The sequence below is a fragment of the Caloenas nicobarica genome, chromosome 19, assembly GCF_036013445.1.
Source record: "Caloenas nicobarica isolate bCalNic1 chromosome 19, bCalNic1.hap1, whole genome shotgun sequence".
NCBI classification, from domain to species: Eukaryota; Metazoa; Chordata; class Aves; order Columbiformes; family Columbidae; genus Caloenas; species Caloenas nicobarica.
The window spans coordinates 3,450,675-3,472,437 of NC_088263.1; the positions used below are offsets into that span (position 1 = coordinate 3,450,675).

The 21,763-nt window shown below is 44.9% G+C and overlaps 1 protein-coding gene and 1 long non-coding RNA gene across 2 annotated transcripts in view; one reads left to right on the plus strand and one right to left on the minus strand.

Annotated features, from left to right (window-relative positions):
- Window positions 1-21,763, plus strand: part of LOC135996569 (uncharacterized) — a 131,536-nt gene that overhangs the window by 97,704 nt on the left and 12,069 nt on the right. Inside the window, exon 3 of the long non-coding RNA XR_010607281.1 lies at window positions 14,889-15,084. This is a non-coding gene — a long non-coding RNA (uncharacterized LOC135996569). The remainder of the gene's footprint in view (window positions 1-14,888; window positions 15,085-21,763) is intronic.
- Window positions 1,891-18,179, minus strand: TNFSF8 (TNF superfamily member 8). Its single transcript, XM_065648660.1, has 4 exons — window positions 17,985-18,179; window positions 11,724-11,769; window positions 2,822-2,893; window positions 1,891-2,282 (listed from the first exon to the last, which is right to left on the minus strand). The coding sequence occupies exons 1-4, from the start codon at window positions 18,177-18,179 to the stop codon at window positions 1,891-1,893; spliced, it is 705 nt and encodes a 234-aa protein (XP_065504732.1).

Sequence of the window (21,763 nt, forward strand, 5' to 3'; positions counted from 1 at the left end):
CCTTTTCTATGTTCAGGAGCTATGATTCCTGACTACCAGTCTTGCTTAAACTTCTCTGGGTATTAGTCGTGTGTATCAAGGTGGAGGTAGATAGAGGTTAAAAACTATTCAGACACATGGAAGATTTATAGAGTCCAGAGGAGTGAGGAGATTCCAGTGGAGGTCACAATGTCATAGGCAGAGTAAGCTGATTCCTATAAAAATAAATTTATTTTCTTTAAGAGGAAAAGTAAAAAAGAAAACATGGATTTCCCCCTCCCCGCCTCCCCCCATTAATAGCAAAAGGATTTTTTGTTTTTCTCAATGTCTATCAAAAGAGAAAGTAGGTCACTCTAGCAATGAATCACATCCATCGCTCATGACCATTTGAAAGTCTCTTGTGTATTTTGAAGTCACCTGGTCAACAGGACAAAACGTCACTGATATGTACCATGAGTTTCTGGGCAAATTACTACTATTAGGAGTATTTTGAGTGTGCTCACATAAACGAAGCTACATCAGTTGACAACATCAACTAAACTTGAAAAATATAAAACACTCACTGAGTTTCTGAAGCCAGAAACTAAATCTGTGACTGAATGTTTTGATGTGAACAGTCCACCAAGCTATAGTTGGGTAAAGGAAAGAAGATACAGGTATGCAAGGGGAAAAAGCTGAATATCAGTGAAAATAGACACTAATGGGATCCCAGGGATGAAGGGAAAAGAGGAAAGAGTGAACTGGTACCAGCGTTTGCAACTTTTTCATCCCTTCCCTCCCCACACTGTAAGAATTACTTTTCAAGTAAATTCTTGTGTTACTGCAATTCATAGAATAAGAGGGTCTGAGATCACTCTTTTATCCTTCATTATCTAAGCCAGAGGAACTCAGATAACATCTATTCTCTGGACTGCCCAAACCCCACAGCTCTCAGCTGAGGGCCAGGTCTGAAATTTGGGAAAGTCTGGACCTCAGATCTAAATCTTTGGGTTTTCAGAAAGTGCGGGTGTTGGAGGTGTGTTTACACACCAGTGTGGTCTGGTGTCACACACGGTGCTGCCGAACAGGCAAGGCAGGATCAGAGGAGAATGTATCATAATGAACTTTGTGATGTGGCTAAATTTGGAACTCGATTACTATTTTAATATTTGTTATGAAAAAGTCTAGAAACCCCAGGTGAGAAGCGAGGCTGAATGTGGTGCATATACAAAAAGCTTAGTATTTAAATAGAAAAGATGGATAAATAGTGAAAAAGAAGACACTTGGAAGTAAATTGCATAAAGTCCACAGCAGAATGCAGCACAGAAATAACCTGTAAGTCCCAAATCTCCTATGTCCTGTCCCAGAGTTTTAGCTACCAGGCTGAGAGTCAAGAATTTCATCATCTTTGCTTTCATACGATCTATCCATAAACCTACTCCAGAGCTGTTGCATGCCCCAGTCATAAATAAAGTCTTAATGACAGGCTTTGACTGTTAGTCTTGTGGAAAGACCATGTCAAAATATTACTCCATAAAATACAGTTAAAGATTTCCCCATCTCCTGAGCACAGGCACCTTGCCAGCAGTCCGTAAGCCAAGAAGTCTCAACATTGCGTATTCTTCCCATAATCTAGTTACGTTTCAATCTGTGTTTACACAGGATTGTTTCGAGGAACCTTTGGCAGGTCTGTGGGTTATATGCCGGATAGTCCAACAACACTCCTATCCTGAGCCAAACCAGAGCAATCTGTCAGGTGTGGGTCTTGCAGTGTTTTAGGTTTCATTCTGGGACACTCACAAAGTTCCTCCTTGCCCTTAGCGATGAGGTAAGATAGCAAATTTAAGACAAGGTGTTGCCTAGTAAAAGCAGGCTGCTGTTCAGAGAAAGAGAAATCTGGGCAGCAGCAGAAGTCAGAGAGCTGCTCACGTTTTAATCGCTGTACCTCAAGACCCCGAGAACGTTTTCATTGGGAAGAGAAATTTCATTCAAGAATTTAGGATGATTAAGTGTTACTGAAATTCGGTCCTTCACATCCAAGTAGGTCAAATGAAGCTGGAACAAAGTCTTAAAAGTCTTTTCTTGGCAGGTTTCTGATGCGCACCATGTGGATAATGTTTGCCTGTTGACTTCGTCATTCACAAGGATCTCTATCTTGAGGTCGGTGGGGCTGTTTGAATAGTTGTGAAAATTAAAGTTCAAGTGGCAATAGATTAAGTAGAGGCCTTGTTTCGTTATCACCAGCTCTTCGCTCTTGCACTGGATGTCTTCACAAACACCCTTCTCAACCAAGCTCAGCTTTAAACTGTTTACTGGATTGGACACTAGAAAGGAAAGCAAACAAATTTTAAAATGAGCCACTGAACTCTAGTGATCTGAACTCAGCATTATGTGACTCACAGCAGTGTATTTTCTGGTCAATGGAGATACCTGTTCAGTGATTTTCTTGCAGGAAACTCCAAGAAAAGGCCGTGGCCAGACACCTGGGAGTTCACACAGGGAAGTGGGGTGATAAAAAGTTCCAAGGACTTACACAGCCCTTGGGAAACACAGGACAGGGAGATGCCGTGAAAATGGCCTTCTGCAAATATTTAAAGGGAAGTAATGGAGATGTATTTTCATGTGTTTGTGAGCAGAAGGTATCTCTCTATTTATTTTTTCTTATCAAGTTTAAAAAAAAATGCTTATATGATCAGATATGGGGTTTCCCAAACACACCCACATTTCAGGAAAGCTAAGGATTTTTTTTCCTATAAAGTGCCCACTTGGTCAAAAAGCTATTTGCCACTAAACCCAGTTTGGATCACGTGAACAGTCTGCTCTGCAGGCAGCTCTGGCCTCCCTCTGCTGGGCTCCCACTCACCTCTCACGTACGCAGCAGCTCCCTTGGTCGGGATATTCTGTAGGATTCTTAAATAGTCTTCGGAGGCGTTCCCTGAAGGAAACAACAGATTAAGTGACCACTCCTGAATTTTTTTTTTTTTTTTTTGTAACTGTAAAGTGCTATCAGCATTTGGCACCTCATTTGCTATAATTGCACTATGGACAAACTCCACAGCAGCAGCTCTAAAGCAACAAGCAGCAGCAAGTAGAACAGCATGTAGGAGACCTGGTTTTCACTCCTTGCCTGATAGTGTCTGATCTGCACAGGGAATTTATAGCAGTGTAACTCAATTAGTGAATTTATGGTAGTCTAAAGCTCTGGTAGATTGCAGCCATCAGTCCAAAAAATTGTATTTCTTATTCTCCTTGTTACAAATAGAAATTATGTGCAGGTAAGCTTAATTTAACCAAGTTATTCGTATGGTGCAGTGGCAGAAAGAAGCTTTCCAACATTTAAGTGGAACCGTATTTCTGAAAATGGCTCTTTGGCTGCTTTTGAAATGTCGCTCTGTTCTCTCACGGTTAAAATGCAGGTGTCACCGGGACTTTAGGTGAGGTTGTTGGTTGTTCAGACCTGAAAGCTGCCTCCTGGGAAGCTGGGAGTGGAGCATCTCCCTTATGAGGAAAGGCTGAGGGAGCTGGGGCTCTTTAGCTTGGAGAAGAGGAGACTGAGGGGTGACCTCATTCATGGTTATCAATATGGAAAGGGTGAGTGTCAGGAGGATGGAGCCAGGCTCTTCTTGGTGACAACCAATGGGACAAGGGGCAATGGGTGCAAACTGGAACACAAGAGGTTCTATTTAAATTTGAGACGAAACTTCTTCCCAGTGAGGGTGCCAGAGCCTGGCCCAGGCTGCCCAGGGAGATTGTGGAGTCTCCTTCTCTGCAGACATTCCAACCCGCCTGGACACCTTCCTGTGTAACCTCATCTGGGTGTTCCTGCTCCGGCGGGGGGATTGCACTGGATGAGCTTTCGAGGTCCCTTCCAGTCCCTGACATTCTGTGATTCTGTCCCTCCGTGCGCGGCCATAAGGGCAGGGGAGGGACACACACCCCAACGGCTGCCGTGTGTCACGGGAATGTCCCCAACACCCGCAGCTCCGGGCCGGGGACCTGCCGGGGCTGCCCCGCGCAGAGCGCCCGGCGGCGGCCGCGATGGGCCGGCTCCCTCCGCCAGCCGCGCCCGGCACTGCGGGACATCCCGGCACTGCGGGACATCCCGGCGCTGCGGGACATCCCGGCACCGCATCCCTCAGCCCCAGCTCCTGCATCCCGCCACCGCATCCCTCAGCCCCAGCTCCTGCATCCCGCCACCGCATCCCTCAGCCCCAACTCCTGCATCCCGCCACCGCATCCCTCAGCCCCAGCTCCTGCATCCCGGCACCGCATTCCTCAGCCCCAGCTCCTGCATCCCAGCACCACAGTGGTGTCCTAGATCCTGCATCCTGGCACCACCTCCCAGTGTCCCAACTCCTGCATCCCGGCACTGCATCACTGTCCCATCTCCTGCATCCCAGCACCACCTCCCTCAATCCCAGCTCCTGCATCCCACCACTGCATCAGTGTCCCAGCTCCTGTATCCCGGCACCACCCCCCGGTATCCCAGCTGCCACATCCCCATGTCCCAGCTCCTGCATCCCGGCATCCCACCTCCTGCATCCCGGCACCGCAGGGCATCTTGGCACCACGGTGGTGTCCCAGGTCCTGCATCCCACCACCGCATTGGTGTTCCAGCTCCTGTATCCCAGCACCACTTCCCTGTATCTCAGCTCCTGCATCCCAGTGTCCTAGCTCCTGCACCCCTCCACTTCCCCTTGTGTTTCACCTCCTTTCCAGCCACATTTCACCCTCCCATCTGCTCTGTGTGAGCTTTCCCTCCTCTCACCTTGCTGGGCATTCAGTGAACAGCACTGAATATTCCTCCTTTATTTTGTGATTGTATAGAGCAGAGTTTGTACTGATCTGTGCAGCCCACACGTATATGGATACACAGGCAAGGTACAAATTCAGGAAAATAGTGTATATCCCAGTGGGTGCAACCAGACAGGTGAATGGTTCTTTCTTATTGTATTGGTTCTCCTTTACGCCTCCTGGCCCTGCTGCAGCTGTGGAAGGGATGAGCATAGGAGCTTGGGAATTCGCTGTGTTTTATTCTACAGCTGAATAGGAGGACTAAAGTATGAAGGAGGTTCAGTAAAGCCTCACCAAATTAAACTCCTCTCTCCCAAGATACACATCACCTTATAAATCACAAATCACTTTATAAAATTGATATAAAAGTCACCCACCCTACGAGGGTCTCCTAAGGACCAGTTAGTACACAAAACTAGGTTCTACTAAATCTTGATGCCACTCCATGACATCAGATGACACATTTCTTGTTCCTTACATAAACCAGGAGGAGTCTACTAAATGCAGTGTGAGACAAGGATCTTAAGTTTTGTAGGATTCCTGAAACTAAGGGTACGAAAAAAGAGATGCAAATCTCCAGACCCTTGCAGTATCTTCATGGCCTGATTTCTAAGAGGTACTTGGTCAGGAAGATGGAAAAATCAGGGAGAAGCTGGTCCGACATACAAGTCCCCTTGGCTGGTGATTTGTAACATCGCACCCTTTGCACTCGCTGTTGAAGGAGGAGACTGGATATCTTGAAAGAATTGCAATTTTTCCTCTCATTTCAGTAGTTGAAACACTTTTGAGGGAAGCAGGTGCTCACCATGCTCCAAGAATGAGTAGTTGTGCATCTCAGGTCCCTTGGCTACACTGGAAATCCCCAAAGAAAAACCGAAGCTTACTTTCTTGATATTAGTCATGTCAACATAGTGTTTTAGTGAGTACACAGACACTACACAGATGTAGAGATATGGGATAGGATGGGAGAAAACCCTTCTGGACCTTTTTTCAACCCAATGCTGTTACAGTGGCAGCAACAGACTCTGGTAATGCTTAGTCAGTGCCCTGAGCTCACTCGCATCTCAAGTGTCCTGCAAGGACAGTATTTTTGCAGAAACTTGGTGGTATTTAGGGGGTTTACCTTATAAAACAGAACATCCCCAGCAAAATGCTGTCCCTGCAAACCTCGTGGTGCTGCCTGGAGCCCTGCCCGTCATGAGCTGGCTCAGAATATTCACGGCATCTCTCAAGATTTGCCCCTCACTGGTCTAGCTGCACTTTGCATTTCCGAAGGTGTACTTACATTTATTGATGTCAGCAAGTTTTGTGTGTGTGTGCGTTCAAACCATTTATTTGGTGACATCAGCTGTGTTTCTCAGAAGGCAAGTTATGGAAAAAAACCCCTGTTTTATAGAGACATTTCCGGTTCTTGCTCTGCTGAGCCAGCTTAGAGCTCTTTTCTAGTTCTATTTCTCTAGTTAATTCTTTTACCTGAAACATTTCAGTGCAAGCCGGGAGAGACTGAAATTACTAGAGTTTCAGGACTGATCGATGGATGTGTTCAGTCGCATTGCCTAATTGGCTTTACACTAGTGACAGTGTAAATCAGAAGTAATCCCACTGAAGTCAATAGGATTATATGAGCTTAAAAATACTGTGAGAGGGCAGAAAAGCAAAGCCACGTTTGGGACTAAGTACCAAGGAGACCACACTGGTTTGATTGCCCACCAAAATGCACAGATGCTGTAGATCAGGCTGCTTGAAGGAAGCCTGCTGATAAGGAATGAGTCGTTTTAGGAAGCCATTTTGACTATTTTGTCCTAAAAAAAATCTATCAGGAGATAATTCACTTCTGTCTTCCTGACCCCTTTTACCATAGGATGAGCATCCAGAGGGTGCAGCCCTGAGCAAAAGGGTCAGACTATTTCCGTGAGTGGCTTTTCCCAACTGACCCAAAGGAGATGCACCGCAGGACTGTGAAATGGGGCTCAGAGGAGCTGTGGCCTCACTGACATTCCCATGATTTCCATCCCCTGTGCAGAATGGAAAGAGCCTCATCAAAACACAGCAGGACCTAAAGATGCTGTGTCCTCCAAGGGCTGTGGGACATCTGGATGTAACTGCCTGGGGAACTCTCCTCGCTCTTGGCTGCCTCAGTTTCCCCATCCCTGAGATGGGTATAACAGAAGCACGGACAAAGGGCAGTGAAACCGAGAGCTGAAAGTGGCATACCAGAGTGCAAAGTGCTGCTACCCAGACATGGAAAGCCCCTCAAATGGGGTTTTTGAGGCTTGTCCCAGTACCAGTCACCTCTGACAGTGAGATTCCCCTGCAGTATGTAAGTCATCACGACTTGCTGGAGGCTGAGTGTGGACAGGCACAAGAGCTGGTCAAAAACCTGAACTCACCTTACGAGGTAAAGAAGTACAGGCAGGCAACAAACTGCTTTCAATCCCTCCGTAACCCCCACCAATTCAAGTGCTTATAAAATGAGGCAAGGTGATTCCATACATCTCTGTCAGTATGCCAGAGTTAGCAGAACTTGCCTAGTTTCTCAGCAGCCACTATTTGAAGTCCTCGTAGCAATTGTTGACTTTCTCCTCGCAGGTAAGTGTCCTGCAAACAGCTGCTGGCTGGCGCTGCTGGACTGTCCCGGTTGGGTGACACTGCGACAAGTGCCAGCTGGGTGATGTCCCAGCTGGGCTCTGCTTGTGGCCGTGCCGGTCACACATGTACCTTTGGTCCTCAAGAGCCCAAGGACTGTCACTCTGGTCCTGTGCACTGAACGGGGACTGAACTCAGCTGCCAATGTTACCTCCTTCCAAAAATGTGAACTTTAGTAGTGTCCCTTTCTTTCCGCCAAATTTAGGAAGAACTTCTTATGAACTCATCACTGTACACCTGACTACTGCAAAACTTGTAGAGTTTAAGGCTGAAACTACTAAAGTTTCTAGCCTGCTCATCCATATAGCATAGGTCCCATAACTTCATGAGCTATTAGTCTCTCTCTATATATATATATGTTCATCTGTAACTTGCATTTTAAGTGTTGGAGAGATGGAAGATCTAACATTCAGCATTTTGTAGCAATACCGATCATCTCATTATTAATTAAATAAGCAATCAGCGCCTGTTATGACTAACTGGAATCTGTCCAGCTGCAGTTTCCCATGGATGCTTGCCTAGGAGGATGCCTGTGCACCTTTTCTAGCATTTGCAAGCCCAGGCTTGCCAAAATTGTTCAGACTGAGAAACACAGTTCATCTGTCCCAACCTCCCCAAAAGCACATAGAACCTAACACAGTTTTGCATATATGCACACAAGACATACGTGTAACTGAAGCTGAGAAGGCAAAAATCTGTATGGTCCAAACATGAAATATCTGTTTCTGAAGAATCCACCATCATGGGATTTGTGACTAACAACCCAGCAATTTCATGAGTGTTGCACTGGGACAACTCCAGGCTGGAGAAGACCAGATTTAGGTGCCGAATGCCAAACTGCACTCAGAGATACTGCTGCAAATCTGGGAAGGCTTGTTTGCTTCACTGGCTTCAGTCTGAATTACTCCAGGCTAGCAAGGATGTGAATGTCACCTGTATTAATTTCTCAGAGCCAGGTTTTTATTTGGGAACCTGTTTCCCATTGAAACTGTGAATGGGGTGCTGGATTTCCTTTTCTGGTCTGTTCATCAATTTACTGCCAGGCAAAAATATCTATGAATAGTCTGTGTGTGCTTGTGTGTGTGTATCTGCAGGTTTTTCCTTTTATAAATTATAAGAGATTTTGGTATCATGTCTTTTCTCTTCAAAATAACAAAAAAAGCCATTAGTCCGGGATCACAACAATTATGGGGAAATGAGGCTTGGAAAGGACAGCAAGGAGGTGATGAGAGCTGAACCTCTCCAGATGTTTGCAGGTCATAAATTGATCTGTGACTTAGTGTTCCCTCTAAAAAATGAACCTAACAATAATACCTCAGTGGCCCATATTAATATATGATTTGACACTTACAAAATGTGGATGAGTTTCCACAGAGAAATATTTCCACAGAAATAGCATTTCACAAACCTTTAGTTCACAATGGATTTAATTCCTTCCCCCTGTTGCTCAGGTACTCCACCGACAATGACACAGAGGCTTTGAGGAGACTGATGTCATTTTTCATGCAAATATTTAATTAGCTGACACTGCATCGCTCTCAGCTGCTGCTTGCAGATTCCTGCAGACCCATCCATTGGGGACTGACAGCTGAGTCAGGAACGTAAACCTTCTATAAATCTGCCTCAGTGCCCACTGCTGTTTAGCTGGTAGTAGAACATAATCTCATTGGAAATCTAAATGAAATCATGTTTTCCCTGCTTTAATATTACAAATTAATTCAGACAAGTAACCGTGTCTGGACCAGTGTCCATTAGCATCACAATCCAGTCTGTGTCTAAGTGAAGCCCAGCTGCTCCCACTGGCACCATCCTGCATCCCCCGTTAGCACCTCCGCGATGTTTTGCACAAGTAGGTACCTTCAGCCTCCTTGTCAATACCGACACAGGGCTGGAGCAAGGCTGAGCACCAACCCAGCAAGTCAGCAATACTCATTTTTTCCTCACTTGCCCACTTTTACAACAAAGCCTTATTGTGAACAAAACACCTCCAAATTACACTGTCAACATCCGGGCTGCCTGAGAGGCAGACACGGATCCAAATCTAAATCCACAGCAGCTTCAGCCTCGCCACAGTCCCTGTCCTGAAATGTTTCTTACATTTCTGGTTCTTACGTTTCTGTTTCTTGCTGCTCTGCAGCTGCTGGTTGGGACCTTGCAGCAGCTGCTGCAACTCCCTGCTTAGAAGTCAGCAAGCGATGCTTGGCAGCATACAACAGAGCTCCCTGCCCAGGGAGCCCAGTAAATTACCCGCTGGGATTTATTAATCAATTAGCCCTGCTTTATGCATTTTAAGAGAAAAATAAAAGGCCATTGTGATTCGCTCACACTTTAATGCTCTGTTACCCTGCCAGAGACGGGCAATAGAGACCGATAGGCAACGAGAGGGGTGGGCTGGTGGAGCGCTCACACCCTGTGCAAACAGCTTTCAGCAGCTCTTCCTGCCTTGTGGGGTTTCTCTGTCATTCCCTCCTTTGTCTTTCACTAATAGCATCGTCTCAGATTTAGCAGCAGAGTTCTGAGCAAGACGGCGCCTGTAATTGATACCGACTCTAAGATAGAAAGATTTCTGGCTAATGAAACGACGTCTTGCGCGTTCCTGGAAAGAGCGTGTTCCTCCTGCCTGGCACCTGCCAGTTAGCGATGAGGAGAAAAAGCAATTGGCACAGGTGGCCTGATATGAAATTAAATTTTTTTTTTTAAAAAAGTATGTATAGATCGCAATGCAGTTTTGGACTAGTGAGACCTCTTCTGCCTGCCCTGGGAATGCCAGTATCACTCGTGCTTTGCTTTGAAAAATACTGACCTACAGATACAGTCCCTGTGGCTCTACCTCTGTCAGTCAAAGACTCCACACCGACAGCTTTCACTTAACTGGTGGTAAAACTGAGCCGTGGAAACCAGCACAGTTCTGCTGACTTCTCTGAGGTTACGCGGGTTCCCCGGAGCAGAGCTGCCCTGGGGACCCTCCATTGTCACCAGACACCACAGGCTGTGAGGCTGATGCTTTGCAGCCCGTTAGGTTTGTAAAGCTCCTTTTTGGGCACCTTTTAGGATGCAATGGACTGGGGCTGTGATGCGTCTGTCCAAATGCCCTTATCCGAATCTGCCTTGTATGCTAAGACTCTGCTTTATTTCTGAGGAACTTCAGGGACAAAATAAAGCACTAAAAGACTTAGAAAGCCTTAAGGAGCTACTCGAGTTGATATGAGAGAAAGCAATATGTGCTTAGGGTGCCTTATGGACATCCTAAGGGGAAAAAGAAACTCCCTCCAGAAATTGTAGAACAAAAATTAATGGTTAGCCGAGATGTGATGTTCTCAAGAAGGACAGAGTGACATGCAGGGACTACTTTGAGACCCATGGGCTATGAAACAAGTCCAATATGGAAGAGTTCTGGGTTCAGAAATTCTGAAATCATTGCCCAAGTGCTGGATTATGTCACCTGTGTGCCAAAACACAGCTGTAGAAAAGATGGTTACATGATTAGGACCCTTTGGGCCTTGAATTTCAATCTCCCATTCTGCCAGTGCTTCTAGATGAACACTCTGCCTCATTTTCCCGTATGTAAAGCGGGCGGCGATGGTATGTCCTGTCCTCTGGGGTGGAGTATGAACTTGTGTTTGCAAGAAGTCGAAATACTTGGTGCTAAAGGTCATGTAGCCAGGGAGGCAACATCAATGAAATAAATAGTTGTCCTCCTGATTTGTGCTAAGGAAAAGCAAAATCTTGCTACACTGTCTCTGTTAGTTTACTTCGACAGTTTTTTCCTGTTTAGATCTCCCTGTGCTTGTACTCTGACTGTTGTAACTCCTCGCTCTGTGCCTCTTGCTGCTGTTCTCCATTCACCCCTTCCAGACCTACCCCTTCTCTCCTCCGTTTTCCCCACAGACCAGTAGGAAGCACATGGCTGCTCCAGGCCAGGAGGAGTTTCAGTTGTTTGGAAATATGTGCCAACACATTTGCACCCCTGCCTTGTAAAGAGAGGGGCGTTAGGCCCACATGTGCAAGAGCCAGCCCTTAAAATAAGACCTGACAGTCAAACTCATGTTCACATCCTCTGGCAAAAAGGCCCTCTTACAAAGAGCAGATTCAGACATATTTCTTGTTTCCTCAGCCATGTGCTGGTTTCTGGAGGTACCAAGTAATTTGAAAGCTTTTTTCTTCTTCCTTTTTTTTTTTTTTCCTCCCCACTACCTTGGCTTTTCACCCAGAAGGGACTTTATATGAAACGTAAAGACGTGTACAATTGGCATATTTGTGATCCTGGGCAATATTTGCATTACAGATGAGACAAACGGCATGTATAGTCAGTTTAGGTGTCCTACCTGTCCTGATAGGTTTTGCGATGCCCTCCACGGCAGGATCAGCTGTCTGAAAGAGAAGCGAGAGAAGGGATAGTTATTCTGGGAGCTTAAGCATGTTCAAGTGTGACCCTGCTTTAAAACTTGATCATAAAAGTTTCCATTGCGTGCCATGAAGACAACACAGCCTGATGCACAGGGAGCCAGCACCACGTGCTACAGACCATATGGATCCTATAGAGCCCCACAGGTCAGTGAGGAGTTGACATGGAGCAGACAGCTCCGGCAAGCTCCGCACCCATCCAAGTACCATCCTCAGGCGTCCCTCGTCACTGAGCTTTTTTTCTAACGTGGAAAATCTACATTTCTGACACAGCCAGCAACTCTCTCAGCGTGGTGAGAAATGTGTGTGGTTTCTGTCAGGGCTGTTTTGGAAGCACAAGCCCTGCAAACATCACTCCATGGCTTGCAAAGCCTGGAGAGAGCGGGACGGAGTGGGACTGGACACCCTTGAGAGCCAGTGGCCATCCCTGGGAAGGCAGTAGCTGGTTGAAAATAAAAGCTGTAGAGCCCCAAGGCAGGTCTGTGAGTGACAGAGTTGTCCTGCTTCACCTCTCCTCCTGCTTCTTGCTGGGATGGAAGCCCAAGGGTCAGAATGGCACGGGACGATGTCCCTAATCAGCATGGCCTGAGAACCTTTCAGGAAACATGCTCCACATGTGCAATACGGTGGGCTTCATCTGTGGTCTTGCTTCTGTTGTATCACACCTCTCTGCCATCCAAACATACATCCCCTGAAGCCTGTGCTTGCTTGCGTATTACTTCCACACAAGTGAAGTCCCCAGCTCATAAACATCCATCAGTGCCCTCGAGGAGCAAACTAGTTCTCCCAACGGCTGAGGAAAGACACCGAGAGTGCCTCAGTGCTTGAAACTCGGTGTCACATCCCTTCACTGACACACGCCATGAGGTTTCACCATGATTTCAGTATCAGGGAGTGGTTTTTGCTCAGGCTAGCCTGAACCAGCTCCTCTTATCAGGTTACAAATTGCCTGGGCTAATTGTGCAGAATAACCAGGCCAGGCCCAATTTAGCATAGAATCATAGAATACCTGGAGTTGGAAGGGACCCATAAAGATCACTGGTCCAATTCCCTGCTCCTTGCAAAACTATCTAAAACTAAACTATATGACTGTGAGCATCGTCCAGGTGCTCCTTGGAATCTGACAGGTTTTGTGCTGTGACCACTTCCCTGGGGAGCCGGTTCCAGTGACCAACCAGAATGTTCAACAAGAAGAACGCTGGGAAGCTGGTGCCAGCTTTAACAGAACATCTAATATCTCGTGGGAGAAATGAGGCACACCATGCACGTGGTGGGAGACAACTTCAGCCGCAGGGGTCTTACAACATAAGCACTTTATTTCTGTGTGTGAATAGGATAACGTGTGGTGTGGGGAGAAGGAAGATGGTTGGACAGTGAGAGAAATCCTGTTGTGTCTGTTGTGGTACTTAAAAGTTCTAGACTTAAATGTTTAAGAATACTTTTAATTAGCCTTTGGCCTAACGTGACCATGTTTTCAGCCATGGCTGAAGTGTAGAGCTGCTCTCGGCAAAGCAATGTTATCTGCTGGTCCAACAGCAAAATGCCATGTCCTGCAGACAGAGATGGCATAAGTGCTTTGTAATCTGGGTATCTGTAATATATGATTTGTTCATTTTCTGTCCCTACACCTCTGTAACACAGGGGAGAAGTCATCTGTTGAGCCAGTATTTCTTCTAAGCTCTACAGGAAGGCTGCGGGGTTAGGAGAGGAACAGGAACCTAGAGCTGTAGTTTGAGAAAACAGACATTTCCAAGCTTTTTGGTCCCCTACACAACATCCTCCCTTGCAAACTCTCATGGATTTTGTACACGAAAATGATCATATGTGGTACTGAGGACAGTCTTGGTTGAAAACGCTCCCAAGAAGCATCTGACAGAGCCTGTCAGCTCCTGTCTCAGACCCTTGCACTGGTTTGTCCCTCTCACACCCACTCAAGGCACTTCTGAGTGCAATGCATGAGCATTTCTGCCCTTTGCAGAGAATTAAGGGCATTTTTGCATGGGAGAAAAAGGATGCTCTGTCCCCAACTAGATTACGCTAAATGAAATCAGACAGCAGGTCCACTGCTGCCTGTAGAGAAGTGTTTGCTAAAGTGATGGAGACATTATGGTCAGTGAGGTGTTCAGCTTGGAGATGGCATGCAGGACAAGGCTGGTGGCTCACAGCTTGTTTCGTAGTCAGGGCAACAGAAACGAAATTAAAACGTACTAATGTATTGTGTTCTCATCTGGGAAGTCTCCTAGTGGGTGAAAACAGCAGACACTAATGCAATTTATTTTAGTGACAATTGAGTAGATATTCAAATCAAAATTCAAAGCTTGCTTTGAAATATTACTGTCATTACTTCTTTGTTTTCTGACAGCACAAATATTGCGTGTAATGCTGTAATTTGGAATGCAAAGAGGCACACAGTAAGAGCCCGAGTAGATTAAATTCTACAGTGCCAGCTCAGGAAGAATTCATTACAATGAATTTCACCCTGTCTAGAGTAATCTGGGGGCTGATGATGAAAGATCTGAGTCTTTACTCAGCAAGCAGAATAATTTGAGTTTGCTTCATTAGAAAAAATGACAATCAGGTGACAGTGAAAGTCATGTCTTTCTTCTTTCCCTTGATAATTTTACAAGAAATTTTCCAAGCTGAGGCAGACTGGTGCTGCTAGGGGCTCATTCTAATGTCCTGTGTCAGAACTGCAAATTCTCGTTTAACCAGAGGTCACCTTTATCTGCCTCTAGAAAATCCAAGAAAACACAGCTTGAAACCATAATCCCCCAGAAACTGGGCAGTTTTCTTCTAAAACGCCTCAGCGGTTTTCCCGTGGTGGTCAATGAGTGGGAAATCTGCTTTCAGGGGCAATTTTCAGTGTTGTTTTTACTAGTATTATTTTATTTTTTTCGGGGTCGTCCACCAGAGGGGGCCAATAGGCACCGATTGGGGCAGCCCGTGGGAAGATTATTTTTAAGCAGAGATACCAAACCACCACCAAACAGGTGGTGCAGGAGCATGCTAGGTGCTGTAGCAACGATTTCTCGTTACAGCACTCCCACTGCTAAAGGGGATTTATATTTTTATATTTTTGACTCCAGCAGGCTTGAAGACTGGGTCAGCAAGTACAAACATCTGCGCTGACTCATCATTTGCCACATTGGTACCTTAACTTTGCTGGAAAGATTTGCCCACACAGTTGGAAGGTGAGAAAAGTGAAGTCTATGAAATCCGGAGCATTGATGGACCATCCCAGATCGTGGGCTTCAAACATCCACACAGAACTGGTTCGTAGAGGTAGGTGGCCTATGTGTCTGATACAACATACCTTGCAGTACCCAATAAGATTTGCTAGGGTCTGTGTGTCTTAAAATTACTTGTCTAGTCCTTTCTGTCCCATACTCTTTCATTGGTTTTACATATCTCTGTATATACATAAATACCTACATAAATGTGTATATATACATAAAACCAGCAGCAGTGAAACAGGAGGCAGCAGGGTGGAGGTTTTAGAGCTCTTATAACAGTGTTAAGAAAAGAAAATGAAGACTACGGACCACCATACAGTGACTATTCTTATTCCAGAGAAAAATAAAGTCACTTGTGAAAGATCAAGACAAGTGAATGGCCTGAAGCCAAGGGTTTCTGCAGATGGAAGCTGAATAAATGAACTGACTTCAGCATTGCACATAGTTCCAAAAAATGTAGTTTAGTTCCAACAAATGACACTTCCCAGGTCTGACATTAATGTGCTGTGCCGCTCTTCTTGAAAACAACGTGTAAAGGAAATTTCTTGGAGTGCTGAAAAGTAGGATGGGATAATGTATATTAGAAGTGCTGTTAGATTCAGAGAAGTAGCTTTGGAATCAGAGTTGCTTTTTTGTTTTCATCTTTCATGTTGGATTTCCATTATTCAGAGCCACCTAGATTTTGAGTGATGTGAATGCCTTGTTTCTACACAGCTTGATTTTCCTTTCCCAATGCACCTCCCTTAATTTGAAACTAGGTAAGTGTAAATTCGTCAAAAGGAAGACAATTAGCCAACTCCCATGTACCTGCAATGGGGCTGGGGGACTGTGTGATCTTCTTGTCACTGGAAGTCTCTTCTTAATGCATTGGCACCCAAGACATGGGTCACAAGGGATGCATTGTCCCTAAGACCCTCTAACATTCCTTTGGACAGAGGAAAAGAAAAGTTTTTTGTCTCAGCTCAGTGTAGGGAGGGCATGAAGTTGCCATCATCACCCCTGTGGTCCAGGATCATGCACATAATCCAGCTGACAACATCTGGAGAGAAAACCAGATCATCCCAAGAGGCTGATCACACAAAATCTTCTCTTGAGAAGTCAAACAGAAAAAGTCAACTGATGATGCTCTACTCTCTACAGCAACAGGACTCAACACACGCAGGGTTCCAAGTACAGGAACCCCCCCAGACCTCCTGTCCTGGAACTGCTGAAGTCAAAACTACAAGATGCTCAGCCCAGCCACAAGTGTGTGCCTTATGCTGACAGTGCAACCACGAGCTAAAGTGTTTTTGGAGCAAGACCTGGAGTTTCTTGAGGAACCTGTCTCACAGAATCAATACTTGTTCTCTGGTCTGGAAATCCAAGACCAGTCACAGATGGAAAATGACAATACTGCTTCTGAACTGAGGGGCTTTCAGCTCCCTGAGAACAAGAACAGAAGTGACGCTTTTGTCGCCAAATTCCTCTCACAGAGTAAAATTGCTGCTGGATTTTGTGTTTCTCACACACCTCAGCTTCCTACCTTCTCCTTCAGCCAAGCTTTTCCAAAGCAGCTGCAGTAATGTCATTACTCTTTTAAATGAGAACCTTGACTCTTTCAGTAATATTGTTCCTCTGGCAACTAGTGTAACTGCATTTATCCTGATGGAGAGGTAATTTAATGCTCACTTTCATAAGTACAAATGAAAGCCTCATTATATAGGAAAGCTGTGGCAATTCTGTAATTACCCAGGCTGTTATTTTAAAGTTCTCCCTTAATCTCCCACCATTTATTACTTGAAAACCCCCATGTCTCATTCTAACTGTGCCCAAACTGTGTCTCTTTTGGAAGAACACTGATTTCAGGTAAATGACTCCTCTCTGGTGCAACTTAAAGATATATTGGTCAACCCTTCATGGTTTAATTTCTGGGTAATGTGCATACGCAGACACACAATTTGCACGGGGTAAATTTAGTAAGAGGAAATATTGAGCTGAAAGATTGTGTTTTGTTTTCCATGGCCAACTTCCTCCAGCAGTCCCGCGCTTGCGCTTTCATTCTATGAATAGTAGCAGAGGTACTTCAGCGCTTAGACTTTTGCAATAAGATTTCAAAGCCTATAAAACTCCTGACTTGTCATTTTACCCTGGTAAAGTTCATGACAATGTTCCTGGTAAGATTAGAAATGCACTTTTTATATTCACCACCACCTGTACCTCTGCCTGGGCTGCGATTGTCTCACTAATTCCCCATTCAACCCCAGAACCACTTGAGATCAACCCTCTTTATTTTAAGAAGGAAAATATGTCTGTAGGCGAGAGAACAGTTGTTTTTGTCAGACCTTGCCCCACTTAGATCCTTCAGTCATCCTTGCTGTAACTCTGCTTTTGCATTAAAAATCACAGCCAAGAACAGTAGTGACAATAAAGAGGGAACTGCTTTGCCCTGGGTAGTTCACGAGAGCTTTGGTTCACCACAGCAGACAGCACCGCACAGCGTCACACAGGGAGATGTCTTGTGTTATGTCCATTACTAAAATTTATCGGTATTTCAGAGGAACACATGTAGACACTACCAAACCAGACCATCTTGGACAGTGGTCACATTGTAGAAGCAACAGGAGACACACATAATACCAGGTAGCACTGATCCATCTCCTCCTAACTGGGCAGGACAGAGAGTGGCTTGCATCTTGGATTGCAAGCTTTCCACTTCCCTGTACAGCATAGAAATGGCATGCTGGAAGCTAAGGCTGCCCATGAAGGAATGTCTTCTCTTTTGGAAAGTTCTTTTCTCTCCCTCTTTGTTTCATATTTCTCTACCTTAATTCATGTGTGTGCATTTATAACAGGAGGCAGAAACTGATTTTCTGGCCACAGGATAATTTTTGGAAAGCAGTAGGTTTTAAAAAGGAAAAAAAAAGATGAAGAAGAAGAAAAAAACAATGAATAAAGTAAGAATTTGCTTACCGTCCTCTGAACGACCAAGACCATGATGGTGGCTAACGCAAAGACGAGTAACGCAACAAGGGTAGCAATGATGAAATACAAACAGGTTTTGTTAGTGGCTCCAAGCCTTCTTGAAACGCTGTCTTCATTCACATGCATGGCTGATTCATGGGAGTCCTTCACCTGAAAAAGTGCTTGCTCTTGTGCCGAGCCCATTCTTATATAGCTCTCAAGGTGCTGCTCTGTATCTCCCCTTGATCAGGTGGAAGTTGCAGCCCATCTCTGTTCCTGGCAGGATTTTCCCCCTTCATCCTGGCTCATGTGATCTGGAAAAAAAACTTCATCACTCGTAGTACAAAGGAAGAGGGACCTGGGGGCGTGAAGCAGGAGGCAGCTGTGAAGAGAGGAAGGAGCTTCATGTTCTCAATCAGGGATTTTGCGATGGCAGTCTCGTATGCTGCATCGGATGTTTCTGATGTCAGAAGGTGAATAGTTACCAAGATCAGTCGTCCCCCGCCCCACCACTGGCTTTCTGTGAAACAGACAGCTATGCAAATTCTGTTTCATTTTATACTCAGCGCAGCTACGGCTCGGTGCGGTAGATCGCCCCAGAGCTCTGCCTTCCTGTTGCACAGAGTAACCTCTTCTCGTTCCAGCAGCGTCCCAGAGCTGCCATCTCCAGAGCTCTGCGTTCAGAGATGACTTAGGCTTGGAGTTTGGTGACTGCAGCTCCTGCCTGTGAAGGTCTGGAGATGTTGGGTGAGATTTTCATTGAAGTATTTCATAGAAATGTGTCAGAAAGACATTTTTGATGCAGCATGCAAGTTCAAGGCAGACACATAGAAAGAAAGCGGCTGCACCAAGGTTGCTGAGGCATGATGTGGGATGTAGCCCAGAAGGTGTCTGTACTCACCTTCCAAATAAGCCCTGGCTTATTTGCAGCTAATGAATTAATGCTCATTTCTTTCCTATCCACAAGCTTCTCCTCTGTCCTAGTCTGGGACCACCACCCAACCATGGGGTTTCTCATGGAACTTAACTGAGATTTCTTCGACTGGACATATTCCTCCTTCATTGCAATGTGAAAGGACCAGCCATTCCTAACCCTGCATTTTTTATGTGAAATGACTCCTCACTTTCTAGCTAGTCCAGATCTGAAGACACTTGGGTGTTTCTGAAAATTTTCACAGTTAGATGCCTGTCTGCTTTTGATTCATATCAATACAAACCAGTTAACTTATGTAACACAATCAAAATGACTAGGCATATTATTTGTCTCAGCTATTCCCAGTTCGGTGACACAAGGACATCAGAGAGGCCAAACAGGATCTTATCAATGGTCCCTCTAACTGAACATCTTTCCTTCAGTGGAGACCAACAAGGGATGTCTTGGGTAGAGTACCAGAACACAAAAAGCAAGTAGAGTTATTTGTTGAATTTAATTCTCCAGTTTCCCCAGCTTGTGGGGCTCCCAAACCAGAGATAATACCTTTGTATTTTAATTCAGTTCTTCTCTACACCCCTGACTTTAAAGGGTCTTGGCGTCTTACTATTATTATTTCTATCTTTTAATAAAACCACTATGGCACAGCACTACAAAAACTTCTATAGATTTCCAAAATAGTGTTCTTCAAAGTATGTCTTATCACCGTGGCAACAGGCACAATCTATTTTAATCAGAGGCAAAGGGAAGAAGCCTCCTCTCCTCAAGGATGAGACAATAGTGTAAAAGGCTTGGTCAGGGCGCCCCAGCCCTCCTTGGTAATGTGATGGTTCTAAAATGCAGGAAAATCCAAATTACAAAGACGTCGCAGTGACTGGCAGCATCTACTGTTCTTGAAAAGGTGCTTCAACATCTCTTGCCTATGGCTGAGCAGATACAAAACTCAGCAAGAAAGATGATATTAGAGAGAATAATGGTGGTGTGGTTTTAAGGCTGTCACATCATGCTTGGTGTTATGAGGATGGCATGGTCCTTGGCGAGCTTGTAGGCTTTTGTGGTTGCACATGGATGTGCACAGTCAGCTCTTCAAACTGTAAAACACTTGTGCTAAACTTAAAAGTAGACAGCCAGCTACTGTAGTGGTGATGACCACAAAAGAAGAAGAGATCAGTGAAGACCAGCGAGGGAAAACAGGACAATTTCATGCCCTGTGTAAAGAAGTGCAATCCAGATTAAATTTGGCCTGCTACTTTCCAAGCTAAATTTGGTTAGCCCACTAGTACAGCATTGGAAACCGCAGTTTAATGGTTGGAAACACTGAAATCTGCTGCAGTCACGTAATAATATATAGGAGCACAGAGCATCCACTCATGCAGTGATATCATGATATACAATGTTCCAAGACAGCAAAGATTGCTCCGAGTAAGAGCAGGATCTCTGAATGATTCCCCTTTAGTGATGGGTGAAATATCTTGAAATGTGGAAGTGAAATAACTGCTGTTAAGGCAGCCAGTAATTTTTAAACAGGATAACAATGCAGGATGGGTGGATACTTCTGTAGTTTTGTCTTTGGCAGTAGATAAATCCCCTTGTAAATCGCTGTTCTTGGGGTCCTGTGGCTGCATGTCCTGGCTTGTAGGTGGTGATGCACTTTCAAACATAACTTTAGCATGATGCTCTGCTACCCTCTAGTTCCTAACAACGTCACTCTACAAACCTTATCACATTATCTTTCTGATTATGCCTGACTTCCAGGGCACAGTTCACTGCTTTCATGCCTTCTGATCAATGTTGCATCAATTTTCACAAGCTTTGGTTCAAGAAGCTAAATAGCAGGTGCTGTATTTGCCCTGTATTTGCATTGGCATGAGCGGCGTCCTCTGCAGCAAAGAGCTTTGCATAAAAGGACAAAGAGGGAGAAAACAAGTGAACCACAAAGCCAGCAGTTCTAGTTATTTCTTGGTAGAGTTTGCAACTGACTCTCTTTAGCAGAAAAATACAAAATATCCCAGCCCCTTGTTAATATTTATTTATCTACTCCTCTGCCAAAAGGAAATAAACCTGCTGAGAACTGCAAACCCACCCACGTGGTCAATGGAAATTCACACTGGACTGAAGTCTGTGAGAACTGAAAGCCTTTCTGAAAGACATTAACCACCAATTCTTCAAAGACGTGTAGGTACCCAGCTGTCACTGGAATACAGGGTGTGTTCACCCAAGTAGTTTGCTACCAGAACCTCTTCCTTTGCTTTTCCAGATCTAAGAGAGCTCAGGGAAGATGCACCATCACGTATATTTTATTATCCCGACTGATTCCTAGTACCCCCCTAATTAAGGAATATAGATAGAAAATATGTTATTGGGCTTCTTAGCTCAAGTTAAATAACTCGGCCTTTAATGGGGTCTCTTTTTGAAGATAAGCTGCACTTCAGTGCACACATATAAACATGTGAGCACATGCCAGCACTTGTAAATCACTTGATATGGAAATGCGAAATCAGTAAATTGATGTTACTGCAAAATGCCATTAGCACTCAAGGTATGAATCACCTTGTTGTCAAGTTTTCAAGTTTCCTCTGGTGATTCACTCTCTCGTATCGCACTTCGGCATTATCTTTGTGCTCCACACCACATCTCAGCCCCAGCCAAGGGAGATGGGTGCCTGGGCCAGGGTTGACAAAGTCGTTAGTTGGGTTTTTTTGTTTATTGTTTGTTTGTTTGTTTTGGTGGGGTTTTTTGTTATTGTTGTTTTTTTGTTTTTTTTTTTTAAGTTATGTTTATCAGAATCTGTGTCTATTCATGTGATCCTGATCCAAAGGTTGGTCACTGAATGAAGTAAATGATGCTCCAGTGTCCC